At 36.1% G+C, this 21,009-nt stretch overlaps 1 protein-coding gene across 1 annotated transcript; it reads right to left on the reverse strand.

The window, feature by feature from the left end:
* Positions 1 to 1,022: 1,022 nt before the first annotated feature.
* On the reverse strand, positions 1,023 to 19,638 carry LOC128124308 (vomeronasal type-2 receptor 116-like). The gene is made up of 7 exons (XM_052760461.1): positions 19,451 to 19,638; positions 9,849 to 10,149; positions 8,688 to 9,494; positions 6,281 to 6,499; positions 4,639 to 4,762; positions 3,922 to 3,924; positions 1,023 to 1,951 (listed from the first exon to the last, which is right to left on the reverse strand). Exons 1-7 carry the CDS (start codon positions 19,636 to 19,638, stop codon positions 1,023 to 1,025), a joined length of 2,571 nt encoding a protein of 856 aa, XP_052616421.1.
* Between the last annotated feature and the right edge of the window lie 1,371 nt (positions 19,639 to 21,009).

Below are 21,009 nucleotides of genomic sequence, written 5' to 3' on the forward strand. Positions count from 1 at the left end.
ATGTGGAAATAGAAAATATTTTACTTCATATATTGTATGTATTTGTATGAAGTGGTGATGAATTCTGGAGAAATATGTAATAAGAAAGTGGCACGTTGTAACCTATTCATGATTTTAAATGAAGAGAGTATACTAATTCAAGGAAAAGCCGTTAATTAGAACAAGCATTCAGATAAATGATGTGAAATACCCAGATTAAAAGAGAACTGTGGGTGGGTAGTTAGCTAGACTTAAAACAGGTGGAAATGTGACATACATCATATGAGGGCAAATAAGGGATCCATGTAGTTAGACCTAGTTACTTGTTCTGATTGACTGACATTTGACATTGGGTAATAAAATATAATTGGAAGTAAGTGTACATTTGAAATTAGCATGCATCATATTATTCAATGACTGATGAAATATTATGTTCAAGAAGATTACATTTACATTTTGAAAATGCCATATTCTTCAGTATAATTACATAAACATGAATGAAAGCATAATAATTTAGTGAAGAGCCTTGAGACTTTAAGAAACAGGTGGATTATCATGTAAAAATCTGTTATATTAAAATTTCAATATAAAATAAAATTTTGGTCTATATATATTACCACTGTGATTGAAAGACTAGATAAACTTTTACTAGGAAACACTTTCAAAATTTAAAACATGTGATGAGTACAATTGGAAAAAAAATATATACTTGATGCTTTCAAGCAATTTAAATCAATAACATGAATCTTAGCAGTCTATATTATAGAAGGTTTCAGACAAGCCCAGATACATACTGAGGTCCTGCTCTTATTAAAATACAACCTGGATTTCAAGTGTGGATAGCTCCAATAGCTCCAGTATAAAGAGGCGCTAGTACAATTAGATGACTGTAGACAGAAATTTCCCTGCTAGCAGATGACCATGTAAAATAACAAAGAATCAAAACCATACTCTAATTGCATAACACATATTTGCAGTAGAGATCAAATGGACTTCATCTTTGAAGATAATGTCTTAATATGAGAACTATGTTGAGTTTTGAACTAGGTTTTGAGAGGGTTATTCCTTCTAGAATGTGGCCTGTTCCTGACATGATGAACTGAGTTCTTATCTGGCCTTATTAAGATAATATAGCACTTAGGGACAAAAATGAAGCCAAGGAGGGCTGCACTAGAAGCCAAGATAGAGAAGACTTCCATAGCCACCATGACCTTCCCCTTGGTGCTGTGGTAGACAGGGAGGAATGTGATCCACACACAGAAGAACACCAGCATGCTGAATGATAGAAACTTGGCTTCATTGAATGTGTCTGGAAGATTCTGTGACATGAAAGCCATAGTAAAACTTCCAAGTGCCAAGGAGCAGAGGTATCCCAGTACCCCATGGAAGGCAAAATCTGAGCTTTTGTTACACACAAGGATGATATGTCCATGTTCAGCATGAACATCTTGGTCAAGGTAGGGAGGAGAAGTCCCTAGCCAGATTCCACAGAAGACAAGGTGGATCAGAGTACACATGGGGATTATAAGGTTTGGAGCCTTTGATATTATTAACCACCTCACCACTCTCCTTGGAAAAGTAACCTTGAAGGCAATAACCACAGTGATAGCTTTGGCCAACACAGTGGCAAGAGCCACAGTGAAAGCACCTCCAAATGTGATCTGCTGCAGAATACAGGTTGTGGTGTTTGGATGGCCAATGAAGAGCAAGGAACAGAGGAAACAGACAGTGAGTGTGATAAGCAGTGTGTAACTAAGGGTCCTATTATTAGCTTTGACAATTGGAGTGTCTCTGTGCTTCACAAAGAGTCGAAGAACCACAGTTGTGAGTGCAGAGAAGCACAGAGCTATGGTTGTGAGAGACATCCCCAAGGGGTCCTCATGGTTAAGAAAACTCACAGCTTTCTGGAGGCAGTGTTTCTTCTCTGTCTCTGCATAATGACTCTCTGGACTCTTCATGCACTGATCCAAACCTGATCAGAAATGAAGGTGAGATTTAATCCAAGCTGAAGTTATCCCTTCTTTTCTAAGCCATTTTTTTCTATACTTTTGGACAGAACTGTTATCTACATCACTTTCCTTTTTTCTCAGGGACAACACAAACTCTGTAGTGAACATTTTCATGTTTATACCAAACAACTTTCTTATCTGATATTTCAGTTATTATTTATGTGAACTTATGAAGTGTGTTGATCCAACTAAGCCCTCTTTCCTCTTGCTCCATTCCTCAACTATTCCCACTTTTACTTCCCAACTTAATGTGCTCTCTTATCTCTTCTTTTTACATTTTAATACTCACTGAATCTATTCAGTGATGCTAGTATTTATATATTATTGGGGCAACAACTGGAATATGGGCAACATTTCAGCATCCACAAACTTAAAGAAAAAGTATTGTTCCTCTTTTAGTAGTAGTTATCAATTACTAGTAGATTCTCACACACCCATCTTCTTTATAGTGATATAAATTAAAAACACTTACACTTTTCTCTCTTATATACCTTCACGCCTCTTGTGCTATTGGTGTATCTCTTTTGGAAGTTATTAGAACACTGAATTATAATACATAAACATACTTTATATCTGAAACCACATCATAAGTCATACCACATTATTAATTTGTATAGTGCAAAAGAGGGAGTATGCTCTTGAAATTATTTTCATAAAATATTTTTCTTAAACATATGGTCTCACTTTTCTTATCATTATAAATTATTAAATATGCTTCCTGTTTTCTAATATTGACTCTTCTCTGTGGAAGCTTTAGTGAATAGGCATTACTACATTGTTAAAGGTTTGACTAGTGCACTAGTGAATAGTCATCATTCCAGTTGGGGAAAGGACAGAACTATTGAGACAGTTTCAGGGTATGAAATAAAAGTGTTATAATATTCTGCTCTTGAAAATTCATAAAATTCATAATCTTGAATTTTAAGGACAAGAACAGTGATTTGTGCACGACAGATTTCCACTGTCATTATTTGCATGATTTTAAAAAGAAACTCATCACCAGATTTTCAATATTGAATTCACATTAGTAGAATAAAACTTATTTCTTCATACCTTGTAAATAATCTTTCCTTCAGCTATTGTGACACATTGTTATATCTATTCTTAGAACCTACTTTCATAGTATAACCTCAGGCTCTGTTATTTCCTTCTCATTTATGTGGAGGTGTTCATTTTATTTTAGTTTTCTAAGTTTTAATGGATAATTTACATGTATAAGTCCATTCCTTACTAAAGGCACATGATACATGTAATAAAAATTACTGTTTGTGTGTGTGTGTGTGTGTGCGTGTGCGTGTGTGTGTGTGTGTGTGTGTGTGTGTGTGTGAGTGTGTGAATATGTGCATGCATATTCACTAAAAGTTTGTTTCTTTTGAATAACAGCTTGAGGGCAAAGTCTTTTACATCTCAGTGTGAGAAATGCATGAAAGAAGTTGCAGAAAGAATGTAAAAGTCAGAGGTCCTGAAATACTTCAAGAGAATAGAAACTTCCAGAAACAGCTGGGCAGTTCAATATATAAATTCGAGGTTAGTTACCATGCATATAACATGTGAAAGCTCAGGGCAGACCAAATATCATTATGTATGGAGAGTTGGTATAAAGTACTACACTTAACTGAGAAACTATTTAACCTCATAGCTACTACAAGGGGAAGACACTTCGAACTTTAAGAATGTGGCAGTAGGAATTAGTCCATATTCCATCAGGGACTCCACTCCAAAGAGTATTTGGGTAGCAGAAACTGAATTCAATGAGTTTTTCTTAATTTTTTTAACAAGATTGAAAAGAAGTTAGGTAGGAAAGTGGTAGATTTGGGAGGGTATGAATATGATCAAAATACATAGTATGAAATTCTCAAAGAATAGATAACATTTCAAAATTCCAAAATTGAAGGAAACCTGGTCACCAATTTAGTATTAGGAATGGAAATACTAGCTTTTGAAGATTTGTCTTCTCAATGAAATATGCTGTGAATATGTTCATGAACTACTCTTCTAAATGGAGATTCTATATTCCATTGCAGCTCTTAGGTCTTGCTACAACTCTCAATAACAGACCGTTGGAACTGCTTTGAGGATATTGTTTTATATACTGTTTCTCAGAATTGTAGCAGAAAAAATGGACATAATCCTATTCATTAAGGAAATTTGAAATTTTAGAAATGCGGTATAGTTAATAATTATATAGTAGGTATACCAAGCACAAACTGCTAATTTTCTGTTCTTGCTGGCTTTCCAGCAAGAACATTATTAAAATAACTTATTATTTTTTTCATTATTAAAATAACTTATCATACATTTAGTTGAGTTCTAATCATTATTGAAATACAGTTAGGAAAACATCCAATTTGTGCATTTGATTACCGTGTGTTAAATTATGTGGGGAAATAAAACATATTGATTAGAACAGAGAACAGGGATTTCCTGCAGGAAACAATAGCTGAAGTTGATCATAAGTGTAAATCAATTTAATGTAAATGCAATTTTCAGTGCAAACTCTGCAATATTTCAAGATATGGTGATGAACATTTCATATCCTAAATAAGAGAAGAAATATATTTTCCAACTTCTCTCTAGATATTTTTCAGTTTTTAAGATAATGCAGAATCCTGTATAAATGTGGAACCATTTCAGTAAGATTTATTCTTACCTGTCTCATTGGAAATCTCATTGTCTGCACAAGGATTGCAATCATAGCAGCAAACAGCCTTGCCCTCTAGGGAAACTTTCCTGAATCCAGGACCACAGCTCTCACTGCACACAGAATGAGGAATCTGAGAATATGTGAACAAAGTTAACAAATTCTCATGGTTTATTGAAATTCTCAATAATATTTTTAATGTCACATAATTAATTTCCAAGTTTTATTCCTGTAAGAGTAGAAAAGGAATTTGAGCATCTGTGATCTATACAAAATTGGTCTGAGGATTATCCCATTATTAGATAGTTTGGATCATAATGAGGTAGGGACAAGTCTGATGCAGGTAGATCATAGAAGACGTGACCTAGAAGATCAATTGGTCCTTCCGTATGGATCTTGTCTCTGTGCTTGCTTTCTAATGTGCTGAGAAACTTTTATTTCCAACATGATTTTAAGTCTTGCTTTTCAACTTGAAAGCACTTACAATCACCATGTAAACAAATTGCTGGGTATCTCTGTGACTGTTTGTAAAGAGAAGTTTAAAGGGTTCACTCTAAGAGTGAGCATCATCATTCTGTAGACTGTTGTCTCAGAATTCAGAATGAGGAAAAAGGTGTTTTGTGGAATTTACTTTTATCTATTGACTAAGAATATGATATCATCAGGAACCTCATGCTCCTAGAGCAATAAATTTCCAAAGATAAGGGCTGAAGGCTCATACTGTCAGCAAAAAGAACACTTGATTAAGTTACATTAGGTATGAATGTATCTTCAGTAGCAGAACAAGAGATAACAGACACACATGCACGATATAGTATTTCAATTCAAGGGGTTGATAAAAGAAATGAGAACTGTTCATCTTCTGTAATTTTAAGCATGGAATCAAGATGAACTACTCAAATTTTAGATACAGTGAAGGAATTCTAATGGAGACATTGTGTATTGATTTGAATGAAAAGTGGCAATTATAAACACAGATATGTGACTATATATTTCCTCATTGGTGGTGCTATCGTGAGAGTTATTGCAACTTTGAGAGTTGCAGACTTATTGGCAGAATTATTACAGTGGTTGGGGATTTTGAAAATGTATGACCCTCACGTATTCCAGTATTCACTCTCTGCTTCCAGTGCGTGGACGGAGACATTTTGTTTCAGGTTCCTGCCCATCTCTCCAAGGATGCCAAATACTGGCATGCCTCTGGAGTATAAAAGACATGCGAAAATCAAGAACCATAAGTGAGATAAACTCTTTTTTTTTTAAAGTCATTTCTGGTGATGGTGTTTGATCATAGCAAGAAAATATAACTTATTCAGCTTTCTGTTGTGAATGTAGATATTTTCTATATCAGAGTGTCTTGTGAGACATTATGAGGATTGCATATACCGCGTCTCAGGTGTACTTAATTTGTTTCAAACTGACAAAATTTAACCCATGCACCACTGAATATTAGCAGACATTTAAAGCTTAAAAAGTCCTTTTTTAAGTATCAGGGGATGATAAAGCACTGTCTTCTAGTAGTTATTTTTTGTCTTTGTCTATTGGGAATTTCATAGTACTGGAATTTAATTTCAAAAGTAGAAGATGTTATACTGGGGATATATTTGTATTATTTGATAAGCTTAATGCATTGAGATAATATATTACCCACCTCTGAATATCTTTCAGGCCATTGTATCATCTTCTCAGATAAAGCCAACTGTTGACTCTGGGGAGCACTGGGCCAAAAATTTCCTACTTTCACTTTTAGTCCAAGACCCTTTGGAAAATTCCAAAAGTTGAGAATATCATACTTATCAGCATCTAACTTCTGTTTCCATTCTAAAGCCATGTTGGCTCCCACATGGATATTCCTCAAGGAAGGATGAAGCTGAAAGTGATGCAAGAACATGTTTTAATGTAGTTCTGAGAGTGTGACCACCAGTGGATTATAGAATAACTCTCAATGTTCATAATCTGTGGTGTAGGACACGATAATAATGTAGGTATTATTGAAGGTCTCCAGTGGTGACCTATGTAAATGGGATACAATTCTACATCTTTAGAACAGTCAGCCTCAAGAACATCTTCTATACAAACTTAGGAATGGAATCAGTGACTATTGATTGAAGCAAATCTCAATTTCTTTAATAGAAAGCGGTTACCCATTTACACACAGGGATCATCCCAAAGTCCATTGAGTAAAATGTGGGTACTTATGACTAAATAGTAAATAAAAGAAATCATTTATGTACTAACAACTTGGGATAATGAGCTTTCATTGTTTCGCTAAGAAACTTCTTAGGTTTCTGGTATAATCATTACAATGACAACATTGTGCAGCTATTTGTGACACAATTTTTATATTCATTAAAATCATTTCCTCTTTGCCACTAGCACCTTATTCTGCAGCAACATGGACACAAAGTGTTGCTAGAGTTTTTCTGCCTGGCCCACAGTCAGGGCAAATCTCTCTCACCCGCCAGTCCCAAGCCGCTCAAACCCGATCAAGTAAACACAGAGACTTATATTGGTTACAAACTGTATGGCCGTGGCAGGCTTCTTGCTAACTGTTCTTACAGCTTAAATTAATCCATTTCTATTAATCTATACCTTGCCACGTGGCTTGTGGCTTACCGGTACTTTACATCTTCCTTGTCCTGATGGCGGCTGGCAGTGTCTCCCCTCCCAGCTTCCTGTTTTCTCAATTTTCCTCTCTATTAGTCCCGCCTATACTTCCTGTCTGGCCACTGCCAATCAGTGATTTATTCATTGACCAATCAGCAACACATTTGACATACAGACCATCCCATAGCACCTCCCCTTTTCTTTTCTTAAAAAGGAAGGTTTTTAACCTTTGCACATCTCCAAAGTCAGCTTGGTATATTTGGGAATTTGGCGTAGCTTTCTTATTACTTCCTGCTGGAGGGGGGCGCTGTATCTTCTGGGGAAACAAAGAAAATTTTAGGATCATGGAGTAGTCCGTGAGGCTGTATCATCTGAGCCAGTTGCCTTGAAACGGTTCTGGATGTTGGATCATCTGGGCCATGGTGTCATCGGAGACCTTTCAGGTGGTCTTGGCTGGTCAAACCTGATGTGTCTTAATCTGGAACAAATCCATAGCCTCTTGCTTTCTGTGGAAACAAAAGAGACTCTTTTCCAAAGCAACAAATCCTTACATCCAAATTTTGAAGTCAAAGTATCTTTAAAATATACATACTGGTTTAACTCAGCTTCCTTTACAATCAAATATCTCTCTGTAGTTAAGAATCCCAAAGACAACACAATCCAGATTCTCTGTGTAATATTCATCTTCACGTGGCTTATTTTTATATTAATTTTACTGTCTCTTTAAAGACTTTATTTTTTAAAACTATGTATTTGTTTCTATACTGTATATATCACCTTTTTTTGTCTCTTTTAAGCCTACGTATATTTTACACACATTTTAAACTATTACATCTGAATCTGTCTTATTGTGAATCTATTGCTTTAAGCTGCAGCAGCTGTGGCTGCTGGCTCCGCCCACCTCAGCTTCCCAACATGGCCTGGTACTTTACCACCAGCTCTGGGAGCTATCGTGGGTCTATGCTTTTATCCAAGCAGCGTGTAGCCCAGAAACCTCTTTTTTTGTTTTGTACTATCAAAGGGTAAATCCACAATGTAGCTTAATGTGACACTTGCAGAGGCCTCATTCCCGCCATACTGCAGATCGAGCGCACACGCCAGTAGCTCAAACCGGCAGCTGCCGCTCATTTGAGAGAGACAATTAGGAAGCTGTTTTTAGCTCCATTTTAGAATCTTTTTTTTTCAGTTTTTAGGTGGAAACTCTTGCCACCACGACCTGGTAGATAGGATAACACATGAAGAATCTCCTATGGATGGATACACACACACACACACACACACACACACACACACACACACACACAAACACAAACACACACGTATGCATATATGTATGTGTATATACATATACTATAAGTAAAATACTGAAATATGTATACCTAGTTTAGTGCATCTGAAGACTCTCAAAATTTCACATTGTTGATGCTCTAATACAATAGAAGGAATATTACCTGCCAGGGGAAGAACACCATTCTTTCCCCATTTCCAAATGGTTGCATTTGTACTTGCTGGAGACTCATCTCATGGAGACTGTGGGCCACAGTATAAACAGCCTTGTATGTATTGTAGCTGTCTTCATTCATTACCCTGTCAAATATATGTCTAGGCAGTAATTCCAAGGAAGCATTGGGTTGGCAGTTCTCCAAAAGATGACAATCCAGCTCTGAAAATGAGCACTTGAAGAACAAAAACCACAATTTAGGAAGGTAATTGTCTTCTGGGTATTTATAAGAATTAACTGTTTGGATAAAATTTTTAAATTCAGTCACCTGCTCATGGTGTTGTGAAAAAATGAGACTTCCATGGAATGAATCCAGCAAAAAATAATCAGCGATATTGGTAACATCCCACTCAGAAGTCATGACCCAGACTTTACTCGTCAAAATCTGTTGCCCTAGATTGCTAATTAAACTTAGTAGTGAATCATTATCACCATAAATGATGATAACATTGACCAATGTTTCCTGGATGATGCCAAGACTTTTCCAATATTTGTATGAAAATGATTTCCAGGTGCTTTGGATCATTTCAACAAAAGCTATGCAGACTTGATTTTTTTCCATCTTTTCTCTGATATCTGCTAGAAACTGAGTCCCTCGGTGATCATCTGGGATAATCAGACCAACCCAGGTCCAGCCAAAATGAAGCATCAAAGATACCATGGCAAGAGATAGAGTTGTGCCTTGGGAGGCCATCTGGTAAAGAGAAGTAAACTGACCTCGGTCACTGAAGATAGGCTCAAAAGGACCAACAGTGAGCTGAAGAGAAAAAAAAAAGAAAACCAGGGAAAGAACAATGGCATTATGCACAATCCTTGTTCTGCAGAAACAGATGGAGATGGTTAGCACAATGATGGTTCACCCTGATTTAAAGGCAAATTTCTGTGAGAGAGGTTTTCAGAAAATGTCTGGCCTATTTTCTATTTTTATTAATCCTCCTTGTCTACTCCAACCACCACTTTCTTTTCCCAGTGACTAAAATAGAGGTCCATCTCCAATTGTCTGTACAATTGCCATTTGTATCTAACTAATCCAAATATACCTTTTTACCTATGGACACACCTAAAATGTCAGCAAAGGAGATCTGCATTTTTATCCCATACAACTCCTCACCTGTGGAAATCTGTAGAGCTGAAGCAGTGTCCCAATATGGGAAGATTTTACCCACGATGGTCCTGTTATTGCAGCAGTTGACTTTCTCTCCTTTTCACAGTTATAATTAGAGTGAAGACTCTGAAATCTACTCAGGCCTGTGAGCCAAAAAAGAGCATTCATAAGAATGTTTTTCTCACTGTATGGGACATTATAGAAGTCAAATCCCAGAGATATGTTTGGTAAAAGATGAGGGTTCCTGTTGATCTCCTCAACGGCAAATACCAGGGACACAACCAACTGGTGTATTTTAAAATTATATCTGCAGAGATTGAAAAAAAACATACATGAGGAAATACAGACTACACAGAACTGCAGATTCCTAATACAAAGACTAAGGCACTGATTCCAGAATTCCTGGGTGCAGCTGGGTATTTCAGTGTTTGTGGAAACTGCAGTGCCTATACATAAGCACAAAGTAGGAGAACTAAGACCCTAATCTTGACTGAGACTCAATGCAAGACCTTCAAGGCTTTAAACATTGCTCTGAATTTGGCTTGAACCCTAGAACTTCCAAATGCCTCAAAATCTTTTCAATGCCAATGCATGACACAAAAGACAAAGGGGTTTTACCCAAATGTTGGAACCATGGAAATTCCCTGTGATGCACCAGTCCAAATGATTGGACCCTGTAGCCATAGGATGGCCTGTCTGTCAAATATGTGTGGACAGTATTGCTAGCTTAATAAAAGAATGCAATCGAGTTAAATGTGTTAAGATCTGATACACATAGTATCTAAAAAAAATGAGGTCTTCTACTGAGGAAAAAAAATCATCAACTGCTTAAGGACTGTTTGATCCAATACAAGACTCTACTCCTGGCCCCAACTTGAGTTTAGTTTGTCATCAATCCAGCTATCCCTCTTGCCTGATGATGACCTACATGTGCTCAGACAAGACAGCCACCAGACAAAAGATGAAACCAGGAACATAGCAGATGCAATACTTACTTTTAATAAAATTATTTGTGCCTAAAGCAGGAACCTCATCCCAGGTGGAGGAACTGATTGATCTAGCCCATTATCTCATATGGGGAAAGGAAACACCACTAATATATATATATTTAATCAGTTGATATGATTTTACAAATGGGTATGTCAACTGTGTGTTGTATAGAAAAAGATGGCTTCTCACTACTGGAAAAAAGGACATTAAAAAATCTTGGTCCTCCTAGGGGCTATGTGGCTTACCCTAGAAATTGCTGTCCTCCTTGGGCACACAGTTTAACTCACTGTCTGACAGCTGACAGCAAGAATTGGTAATGTTCTGATGACACATACCACAAACCAGTGCTACCTGAGACTGCAGGGTAAAGAAAAATAGTCAGTATAAAACTATATGTAGTAGGGAGATTTCCTATGTCCTGGTGTGATGGCACTTGGGACAAATCTCTCCCACTTGCGTCCCCCAAGTACACACAGAGAGGCTTATATTAATTATAACTGCATGGCCATGGCTCAAGGTTTTTGCTAGCTAGCTCTTATATCTCAAATTAGCCCATAACTATTAATCTATGTATCATCACATATTCTGTGGCATTACGCCCGTCCCATTAAAAGTTGCTCCTTGAGTGGCTCGCTGGTGTCTCTCCCTGCCTTCTTCTTGTCTTTCTCTTTGAAGATCCTGCTGACTCTAAGCTGCTTTGCAATAAGACAAGTGGATTCACTTATCAACCAAACAGAGCAACACATATTTGCAGTATACAGGAAGTCATTTCTCCATCACCTGTGTTGATGGAAGGTACCAGAGGAAAAGTCCATTCTCTCAGAAATAACTGGCTGGATTCTGGAACAAACCTTCACCAAGCTATTCCCCTGGGTACCACAAAACTTTCTGAGTTGTTCAGACCAAGGTATGTTATAGATATAAGCGACACACTAGCATGGCATATCTCAGCCATATACCAGGATTGTGTTAAAGTAAATCGAAAACAGAGAGTCCTTACCCAGGAAGGGATCCAAATGAAAGATCAAAACCCTGTCAAATGTTGGAAAAACTGACTTCAATCAAGATCTGGCTTGTTAGGGAAGGGAAAAATACTTGCACTTTCTTAAATACACCATTTTTGAGGGGTTAGTAGTGTTCCCCACATAGACTAAAAGTGTTCAAATACTAGCTAAAAAGCTCAGGCATAAATGGTGCTCCAATTTGGCTTCCTTCTAGCAATATGGTCCAACAATATCCTGATTTTCATAACCCAAACCCTCTTAATTAATAGCTAAGGCTCTAGACATAGAGCAGAAACTTCACTGTGTATCTAGACCTCAGAGTTCTGAGCTGGCAGAAAAAATGAACAGGACATCAAATGAAACTCCAAAAAATTCTCATTTGAGTTCAGAAAAAGATGGATAGGCTTGATATGATATTTAGAAGGATTCCCCAAATGCTTCCCAGGCTCAGAGACAAGCAGTTGACAAAAATATTTAATCATTCCCTTATCAAGTCACTAAAGGCCTTCCAATTATCCACACAGGCTATTCACTGAATTTTGTAAGATACCAAGACATCTTCTGTGTCCACCACCAATTTCATCTTTCTTAAGTTCAGTGATATCCTCTGTGTCAAGTGAGTAGCCAAAGGGACACTGGAGCTAATCTGTTAAGGACCCTACAAGGTCATTCTCTTTGCTCCTCTTGTGGTGAATGTAGGTGCTCTTACATCACAGACCCACCACACACAGATAAAGAAAGTGGAAGCCACATATGCTATTCTCAAATGCCATGTCTCTGAACTATGAGCCCATTAATAATAAGGTGTCATTGGTCCCAGGTTCTTGCACTCCCTGCTCTTATACCTCTTACTGAATCTTGTGTTTTTCACTATAGATATGAACACAGGGTCACGGTCCAAGCCTCACTGCTCTCAGAGCTGGATTGGAGATTGAGGATGACAGATACATGGAAGGTATTATCTAATGTGACTACAGACCAGCAGCCTTTATCTCATCTTGACCTTTACTTGCTGATGCCTACTTTAAGTGTTTGGCTGTATTGGAGAAATGAAGGACGTGAGAGTTTATCTTTTTAGATAGTAATACAGAGTTTATGATTCCATGCATTCCCAGTGGCTTTGTCCCCTAGTTGCCAGCATCAAGGAGGTTTCCATTGTAAAACTGGAAAATCCTAAAAAGATTGATTTAAAAAGATTCCGGTCTTTGGGAAATAGGAATAACCTAAGAAATCAGACTCTATTCTGCAGGGGGAACTTTAGGGATAGTGTTATATCATTCCCATCCAAAATCAGCCAGAATTGCTGGTTATGCTTAGACCATGCCCTCATACTACATAGAGATATGAATTTAACAGACTGTGAGCCCATTGACTGACATACTTACAATGACTGAGGGTAGCCAAAATTAACATTAGGAGACTTACAAAGGACAAAGAAATCCAATATCCCAAATTTTTAAGCTACACATTTTTACCTTTTTGGATAGTTGATATTCAGCCTAATGGGATTATTATATATATATATATATATATATATATATATATATATATATATATATATATATATACATATATACATATATATATGTATATATCTGTGTGTGTGTGTATGTATATGCAATATACTGGGCCTCTGGAACTCCTTGGTGGACATATACAAATTGTTTGACACAATGGCTCTTCTAATTGTTTCCAAAATAAGAACATATGTTGATCAGAACTTAGAGGTAATAAAAGTTCCTGTTTCTGAATTAAAAACAGATTTCTTTGCAGAAATGTTCCTACAAAATTGGAGAGGCTTAGAGTTCTCATGATATAAAGGAAAGTATGTATGGATTTGGAAGAAACCAGTTTCTCTTTACTAAATGATCAGGAGCAATTAGAGAAGTACTTGGCATGGTTGTGAAAATGTTTGATCCCCCTGGCAAACCACTCTGCTATCAGCACTGGGATGGAATCTAACTCTCATTCAGATTGGAGGATAAACTAAAGTAGTCATGATTTGGCTCATTCCCTAAGAACAGTGGTGAATGTAGCAGTGCCCCAGGACTTAGTAGGCCTCCAGAGCTTAGCACAACTGACTGGATGGTGGGAGTGCCATTCAGTTTGTAAAGCTCAGCAAACGGACAGCACCGCCTGATGAAAATGAAAACAACACACATAGTTTTCAGAAAGACTCTAAATGTATTAAACTTGCTTTTTGCTTCTGTAGTTCCAATTCTAGCTATCTGTTCTTGTTAACTGATGTATTTTAACACAGAACATGTTTTTTGTACTTAAAAGCTCATCCTGAGAAAGTCTCCATGCTACCCTGGGATTCTGATCACCCAGTATAGTTGCAAGCTGTCTAAGAAAGGTTTTCTATTGGCTTAAATCATGTTCCAAAATTCTTCTCTGGTGAATACCCTAAACACTAAATTGTATGAAACCAGGAATAAAAATTAGTTGACATCATCCAGTTATGAGCCCTGCAAGATGCAAAAATAACTGACCTAATAAGACATGCCCTCTGATGCAATAGCAAAAAAAATGTTACATGAATATTCAAATAATTTTCTGTTTGGAACGTGGACATGTTCCATGAGAAGAAGTTCATTCATAGCATGGTTATTTGAACACAAAAGAGACCATAATCCCAAAGAGAGAATACAAAAATGTTATTATGCTAAATGGACATAGAAATAGCATGATTCCTAATAATTTATTTTTCTAACCATAGATGAGAACATTGATCCATTTTTGTCACAGAAACCTCTGCTGGTAGGTATAAATTAACAGAGACCTTCAACTGATCATTTTGAGGAGAATGAGGCACTGGATAATGCTCAGCTTCAGATGAGGAACACACATTATCTCAGGCACAGAAATCTCAGTGATCATCCAGAGGTTGTAGATAATTGAAAGAAAATTATTTTCCAGAAAGAACAGAGTAATTGTAGATACAAATGTATAGTATCAGAGGAACCAGAGCTGCAAAAGGTCATGCTAGGAAAAAAAACAAACAAACAAACAGACAAACAAAAAAACCCTCAAGCATAGAGAAGAGAGTTTTTTTGTGAAATCACACCACTAGTTGTGGGGATTTTGTACTTGATAGGTTGTGAGATAGTCAGTTATTATTAAAGCTTTGAACTCCAGTAGGTTTATCACCGTCCAGAGAATGCTCCAGTGTTATTAGTAATACAACAACATAGACAGGACTCTTTGGGTAAAAAGAAGAAATGTCAAATTGGGTGAATAGGAGGGTTAGTATAAAGGAGCACATACAGAAGGAGTTAGGGGAGGAATGAATGTAATCAAAATACACTGTATATAAGTTCTCAATTAATTCATGAAAGCATTTAAAAATCAACAAGAAAGCAGCCAGACACACCAAAATGATAAATAAAGAAAGGCATGTACTGGAAGGCAAATGGGCACCAAAGTCCTTCATAGTGGAAACCAAGAAAAATAATGGAAACCAAGTTTTCGTTCCTAACAGAAAGATTTGATTGTGTGTGTATGTGTGTGTGTATGTATATATATATATATATATACACATATATATACATATACATATATATGTGTGTGTATGTATATGTATGTATACATGTAGATGTATGTATATGTATATATGCATGTGTATATATATATGTATGAATATATGTACACACATATAATGCATGCATTTTGAGAATTTATGACATGTATGTAGTCTTATGAGCACATAAGCCGTGCTTAAGAACTTGAGTTCCGCAAACATGGAGGTCAGACAGAGATGGGGAAGCCACACCGCAGGGAAAATGGCTTCAGAGAAAGAGAAAGGGAGCCCAAGATATCACAGAAGCATAGATAGGATCTGTCCAGAACCCAAAAGAAAGAAATAGAAAGAAAAAAATGAAATTAGGATTTTCTGAATGAGCACTCAGCTGTGTTCAAAACCAAGGAAAGTTATGACATTCTCAAGTACATAAATGTTGTGAACTGGATGTTCACTATTGTTATACACAAGAAAGTTCAATCCTATCTTCTATGTAATAGCTCAAATTGATTTGGGATTTTAATATATTTCATGCACATTAATTTTTAAACTTTTTGACTAATGTGAAAAACTTAAGAAATTGGCAAAAATGATGAGAAATAAAAATACAAGATTCTGTCTCTTCCTAAATGTATTTTAGTAGCCTATGACATACAGTATTGTCAATGGATGATTGCTGTAGAAGATGGACAGACATATTGAATGGTTTAGAATTCTGAGAATGTGTTGTAGGAATTATTGTCCCCACATTGCATAATTTCAACTGGAAATCAGAGATCTCATTATTTATTAATTCAATTATATTAGATACGAGAGTGACATTGGATAATTTAATATTTATTAATCTTATTAGACAGTCTAAAATGGTACGAATTATTACTGAATGGGAATACAGTGACAGATAGTCACATGTATTTCTGCAAGTGACACATTGAGGTAAATATTAAAGTATTCCCATAATGTTAACAATGACAGCCATCAGTACTCACTTCTGTGAGAACCCAAAAACATTCTTACACCAGGTAGGCTTGTGTGTATCTGATTAGCTGTATGTGTGTTTCTTGTTGTGTTGTAAAATACCATGGCAGATTAAACATTCTTTGTGAAACACCCTAAGAAATGGGGAGCTAGCAAAAAAGATCTCCATGCTAATGAAAAGTACAAAGTGAGGATAAACAAAGCACAGTAGCTACAATAGAAAGTACACCAAAGAAGGGCTTTCTAATAAATTAATGCAGTCCACATAGACCTTCATACAATGATGTAGAGAGCATTCAAAGTTCACTGTGCCCATACGAAGAGAAAAGGCCACAGATCTTCAATTCATGGAAAGAAGAGATCAATTATGAGGCCACAGGCAGCAATGGAGGTAAGAGCTCAGAATCATGATATATATAGGAATAAAGATATTTTCACTGCTAATACACCAAAGGAAGACAGATTGGGCAGAAACATGAAAGCTGACTTCACTATCTGAGTTATGCTCCAGAAAATTGATAGTTATATCTCTTTATTGCTTTTTTTCAATTTCCCAAAAATGCAATGCACATATATTTATGTGTGTGTGTGGTGTTACTCTTAATTTTTTGTCTTGAAAATGATAATAAAAGCATTTATTGCTATTATTAAAAAGCAATGGTGATAAGTTTTGGTCATTCCTAGTTAGGTTATTTGTTTGAAAATTTTTACATTTTATAATTAAAGTCTTATCCTCAAAGTTTCATGAACATGACTGCATAAACATGATATGAATTAAGAAGACAACAATAGATATAACAAAATGACTTGGTGAAAAATCATAGTGTATTATTTCTATACAAAAAACTAGAGGCAATTAAGGAATATCAAAAGTCAGAGAAATAGTCTTCTACAGGGAAAAACAAAGTCATCAAATATCCAATAGCAAATGGTCATCCTTAAAACTATGCATAGGAGTACATTAATGTAGACTGATCTGTTTGTATTTAGGAACACGTATACTTATGTACGCACATAAGTTTATGAATTAATAATGTTTTAAGCAATCCCTAAGTTTGGAAGGGAGGAAGAAGAGTTATGTGACAAAGTTTGGAGGTAAGGAAGGAAAAGAGAAATACTCCAATTATATTATAATTTCAAAAATAAATAAAGTAATAAAAATTTTAAACCAAGCATCCCACTGCAAAGTATTTTAGAAAAAGCTGCAAGGAAATGCTTTTTGATTTTGATGTGTGAAACTGCTCACAAAAGGGCATATATTTATAGCAGAGGAGAAAAACTCCTAACATCTAAATTGTAAAAGATAATATTCATATGATACATGGATTTTTGTCACATTATTAACATAAGAAATGTTTGGAGATTTGGGGTACTCTACTTTGACATATCTAGTCAACCACAATTTAAAGTCAATGGGATAGACATGTTCTTCATCTCATACGTTTCTAGAGACAGTATCAATTTTAATTTGGAAGTATAACAGGCACCATGTATAACAGGATTTGTCATATGGAAAAAAATATAGTTCACAAAGGGCAAAATCCTAGAATTGAGTATGGGATGAGTTTGATGTCAACACACACATGGTGGGAGGTTAAGTTGTCCATCCACAGATCATCTCTCACCTGCACGTGACACCTGAGGCATGAGTGTGCAAGGACACACACAAAAATTTTGGTGAAAAGGCCTTGTAAAGTCTGTATCATGTGCAGTCCACTAGACTAAGTCATGTTGCCTCAAAAGAATACTTACATTAATCTGAAAATTGATATATAATTTTATGTTTGTATATCATATCATCTGAATAGTAATAATATCCCTAAAGTAAAATCTGTTTAAAAATTTAGACCACGGGGCTGGAGAGATGGCTCAGCGGTTAAGAGCACTGGCTGCTCTTCCAGAGGTCCTGAGTTCAATTCCCAGCAACCACATGGTGGCTCACAACCATCTATAATGAGATATGGTGCCCTCTTCTGGCCTGTAAGCATGCATGTAGGCAGAACACTGTATCCATAATAAATAAATAAATCTTTAAAAAAAAAAATTTAGACCACACAAAAACCAAAGTAGTGAAGCAAAATTTCTGCCCACAGCTAATATGTTTTGTAATCTTGATAATTTCGATGATCATTTCAAGGCATGTACAAATTCTATGCATGAGAACAGACAATGAAACTTAGAGAGCAGACATATTCCCTCTTTGAAAACATATATGCACTCTCCCAGTGTAATAAATGATGTAATCAGAAGCCTTACAAAATAATTTTAGCTTTGAGATACATGCACTTCTTGTTCCCTGTCCTGTATGAAAAAATTACAAAGGTATTGTACAATGGAAGATTTTGAGGGAGGAATGGGAAGGGAGAAAGACACACATATTAATCTTTTTAGTAACAAAAATATTTTCCTACCACAAACTTAATTTTATTTCTGACTTAGTAAGAAACAACCCTACATGGCCACAATCTTGTCACTGTGTTTTATGACCACATCCTTGAAAATGAGATTAAAACCTAGTTAGAAATGCATGGGAAGACATGTAAAAGAGAAAAATGCTTCTGGTAGTAAAATATAAGTAAACAATTAATTTAACTAAAAAACTTTGAAGACAGGCATAGCTGTTTTGACAACAAGAAACTACTACCAGCTTCTAAATCTGACACCCTTACTGCTAAATCAGTGGTATCTAACAGATGGAAACTTGTTACTCTACCATCACATCCCTCCATAATAAATTTGGTGGCATCGCCACTTTTTACACGAGTACATATAGACTTCTAGACTATACTGAAGAGCCAGTTAAACTTCGATAAAACCATCCTCCCTCTGAAGTCCTAATATGAGAAACATGTGGCTGTAAAGGCATGGCCACAGAAGATCCACTATTTCAATTGTCATATTTGGAAACAAAAATCAATAAACAAACAAGCAACTTATTGTACTATCTTTGAGAATAGAAAATAAATGAAGAATAACATACAATTAAATAAGGAATTTTGGACTGGAAGAGGATTTTTCATGATAAAAATAAGAACCATAGGAGCTTGAATACACATATCACCTGGGTCATTTGTAACATGACACATGAAACAGCATAAATAAAAAACAACACTTACTGTAAGTGAAAGTCGGTGTAAACGTGTGGCAGATAAGAATGTGGAACTTTGTTGTCTGTGTACACAGTATGAACTGGGAGAAATACACCAATGGTTACATCTCCTTCATGGTGAAATTCTTCTTTGATTCTGAAATACCACTCAGAGGAGTTATAGGCATATGCATGACTGTGATTAAACAAGATCATGATAATAATAACCAAAAGAAAACATCCCACCAGCACACATATCTGCTCAGACATAAATCTGATGGATCCAGATCTCACAGGGTCCTGCAGTTTTTTACTTAGCTCAAGTGTTTGTGACCATATGCGTTTCTAATTTTTTTGATGGGTGAGGCTGTCACAGTAACCCAGAGAGCTGTCACACTCTGAGCACTTTCTTATACCTCCTCCACTGCCACTGAGAATTCTGGAACTCTTTCTTCCCTTGGGCTATGCATCTGAGGCTCTGTATTCAGGTGAAAAACAAGCTGGAACATATGTTTATAGATGTTCTTCTGCACCCTTAGGCACCATGATTTCAGCTCAAACAACAGGCAGTAAGAGCTCAGGAATGAACTCCTCTTTGGATAATTTGGTCACATAATGAAGCAAGAAACTTTTCATATGAAAACAACTGAGATTGATGTTAGCAGTCTACATCAGAGGATGACATTCCAAGTGTATTGGGTAGACAAAGGGCCAAAATCCCATGATGGATGGAACCCAGCAAAATGACTGAAATATCATGATTTTCCAAAACAAAGGAAGTCAGTGGATTCTATCTTGTTTATTGTCTGTGTCTCAGAGATTCTTTGCTTCTACGATACATCTATATATGCATACTAATATAATGTCCACATCCAGCAAAGTCCGTTTATTTCTCACTTTTAGAAAATTTTTGATCTTACTAAATTATTCAGTTCCAAATGGACCAACTAACTGAGACATGAAGTTTCCTGTTTAGATTCTATGCTTTGAGCTACTGTACCTCTGCTGTCCTAATTAATCCTCAGTAAATAATTGGGTAGATGTGTTGTTCTGATAAATACCTGTACCTAGTGCAGTGAGTTGACCAGCTACTTACCCTGTTCTGAGAACATGAGGATGATAGGAAATCCTTCTCTTTTCTCTATAAAGCATAATAATTTAATAGCCTCTAAATTTACCCTTCACCTAATAAACCAAATGAAGCTTCTATAAGCAGAGTTCTATTTACTAGTTCACAGGATAAGTTAACACATTGAAAGTCTTTTGTATTATGTTGTATAAATGAGTTGGTGCTCCAAAATATTAATAAGTTCCCTAAAGAGTGGAGTGAATAAAAACCCACAGACAATTGTCTGAGGATTGATAAACATTATTTCTTTTGAATCATGTGCATTAGAAGACAAAATTAAACATCAAAATTGTCCAGTTGGCAGTGAAATTAGTAAATCCCTCCATCACTTGTGCTTCAGGAACATAGAAAGCAGGAGGAACTGAATTAACCAAACAGGATATCTAGATGCTGTGTGAATATCTTCTAAGGGATTGCTATTTATGCACAACCCTATTTGAACTTTGTCACTTAGATAC

The sequence above is a fragment of the Peromyscus californicus genome, unplaced genomic scaffold (genome assembly GCF_007827085.1).
Source record: "Peromyscus californicus insignis strain IS unplaced genomic scaffold, ASM782708v3 Scaffold_4__1_contigs__length_199733344, whole genome shotgun sequence".
NCBI classification, from domain to species: domain Eukaryota; kingdom Metazoa; phylum Chordata; class Mammalia; order Rodentia; family Cricetidae; genus Peromyscus; species Peromyscus californicus.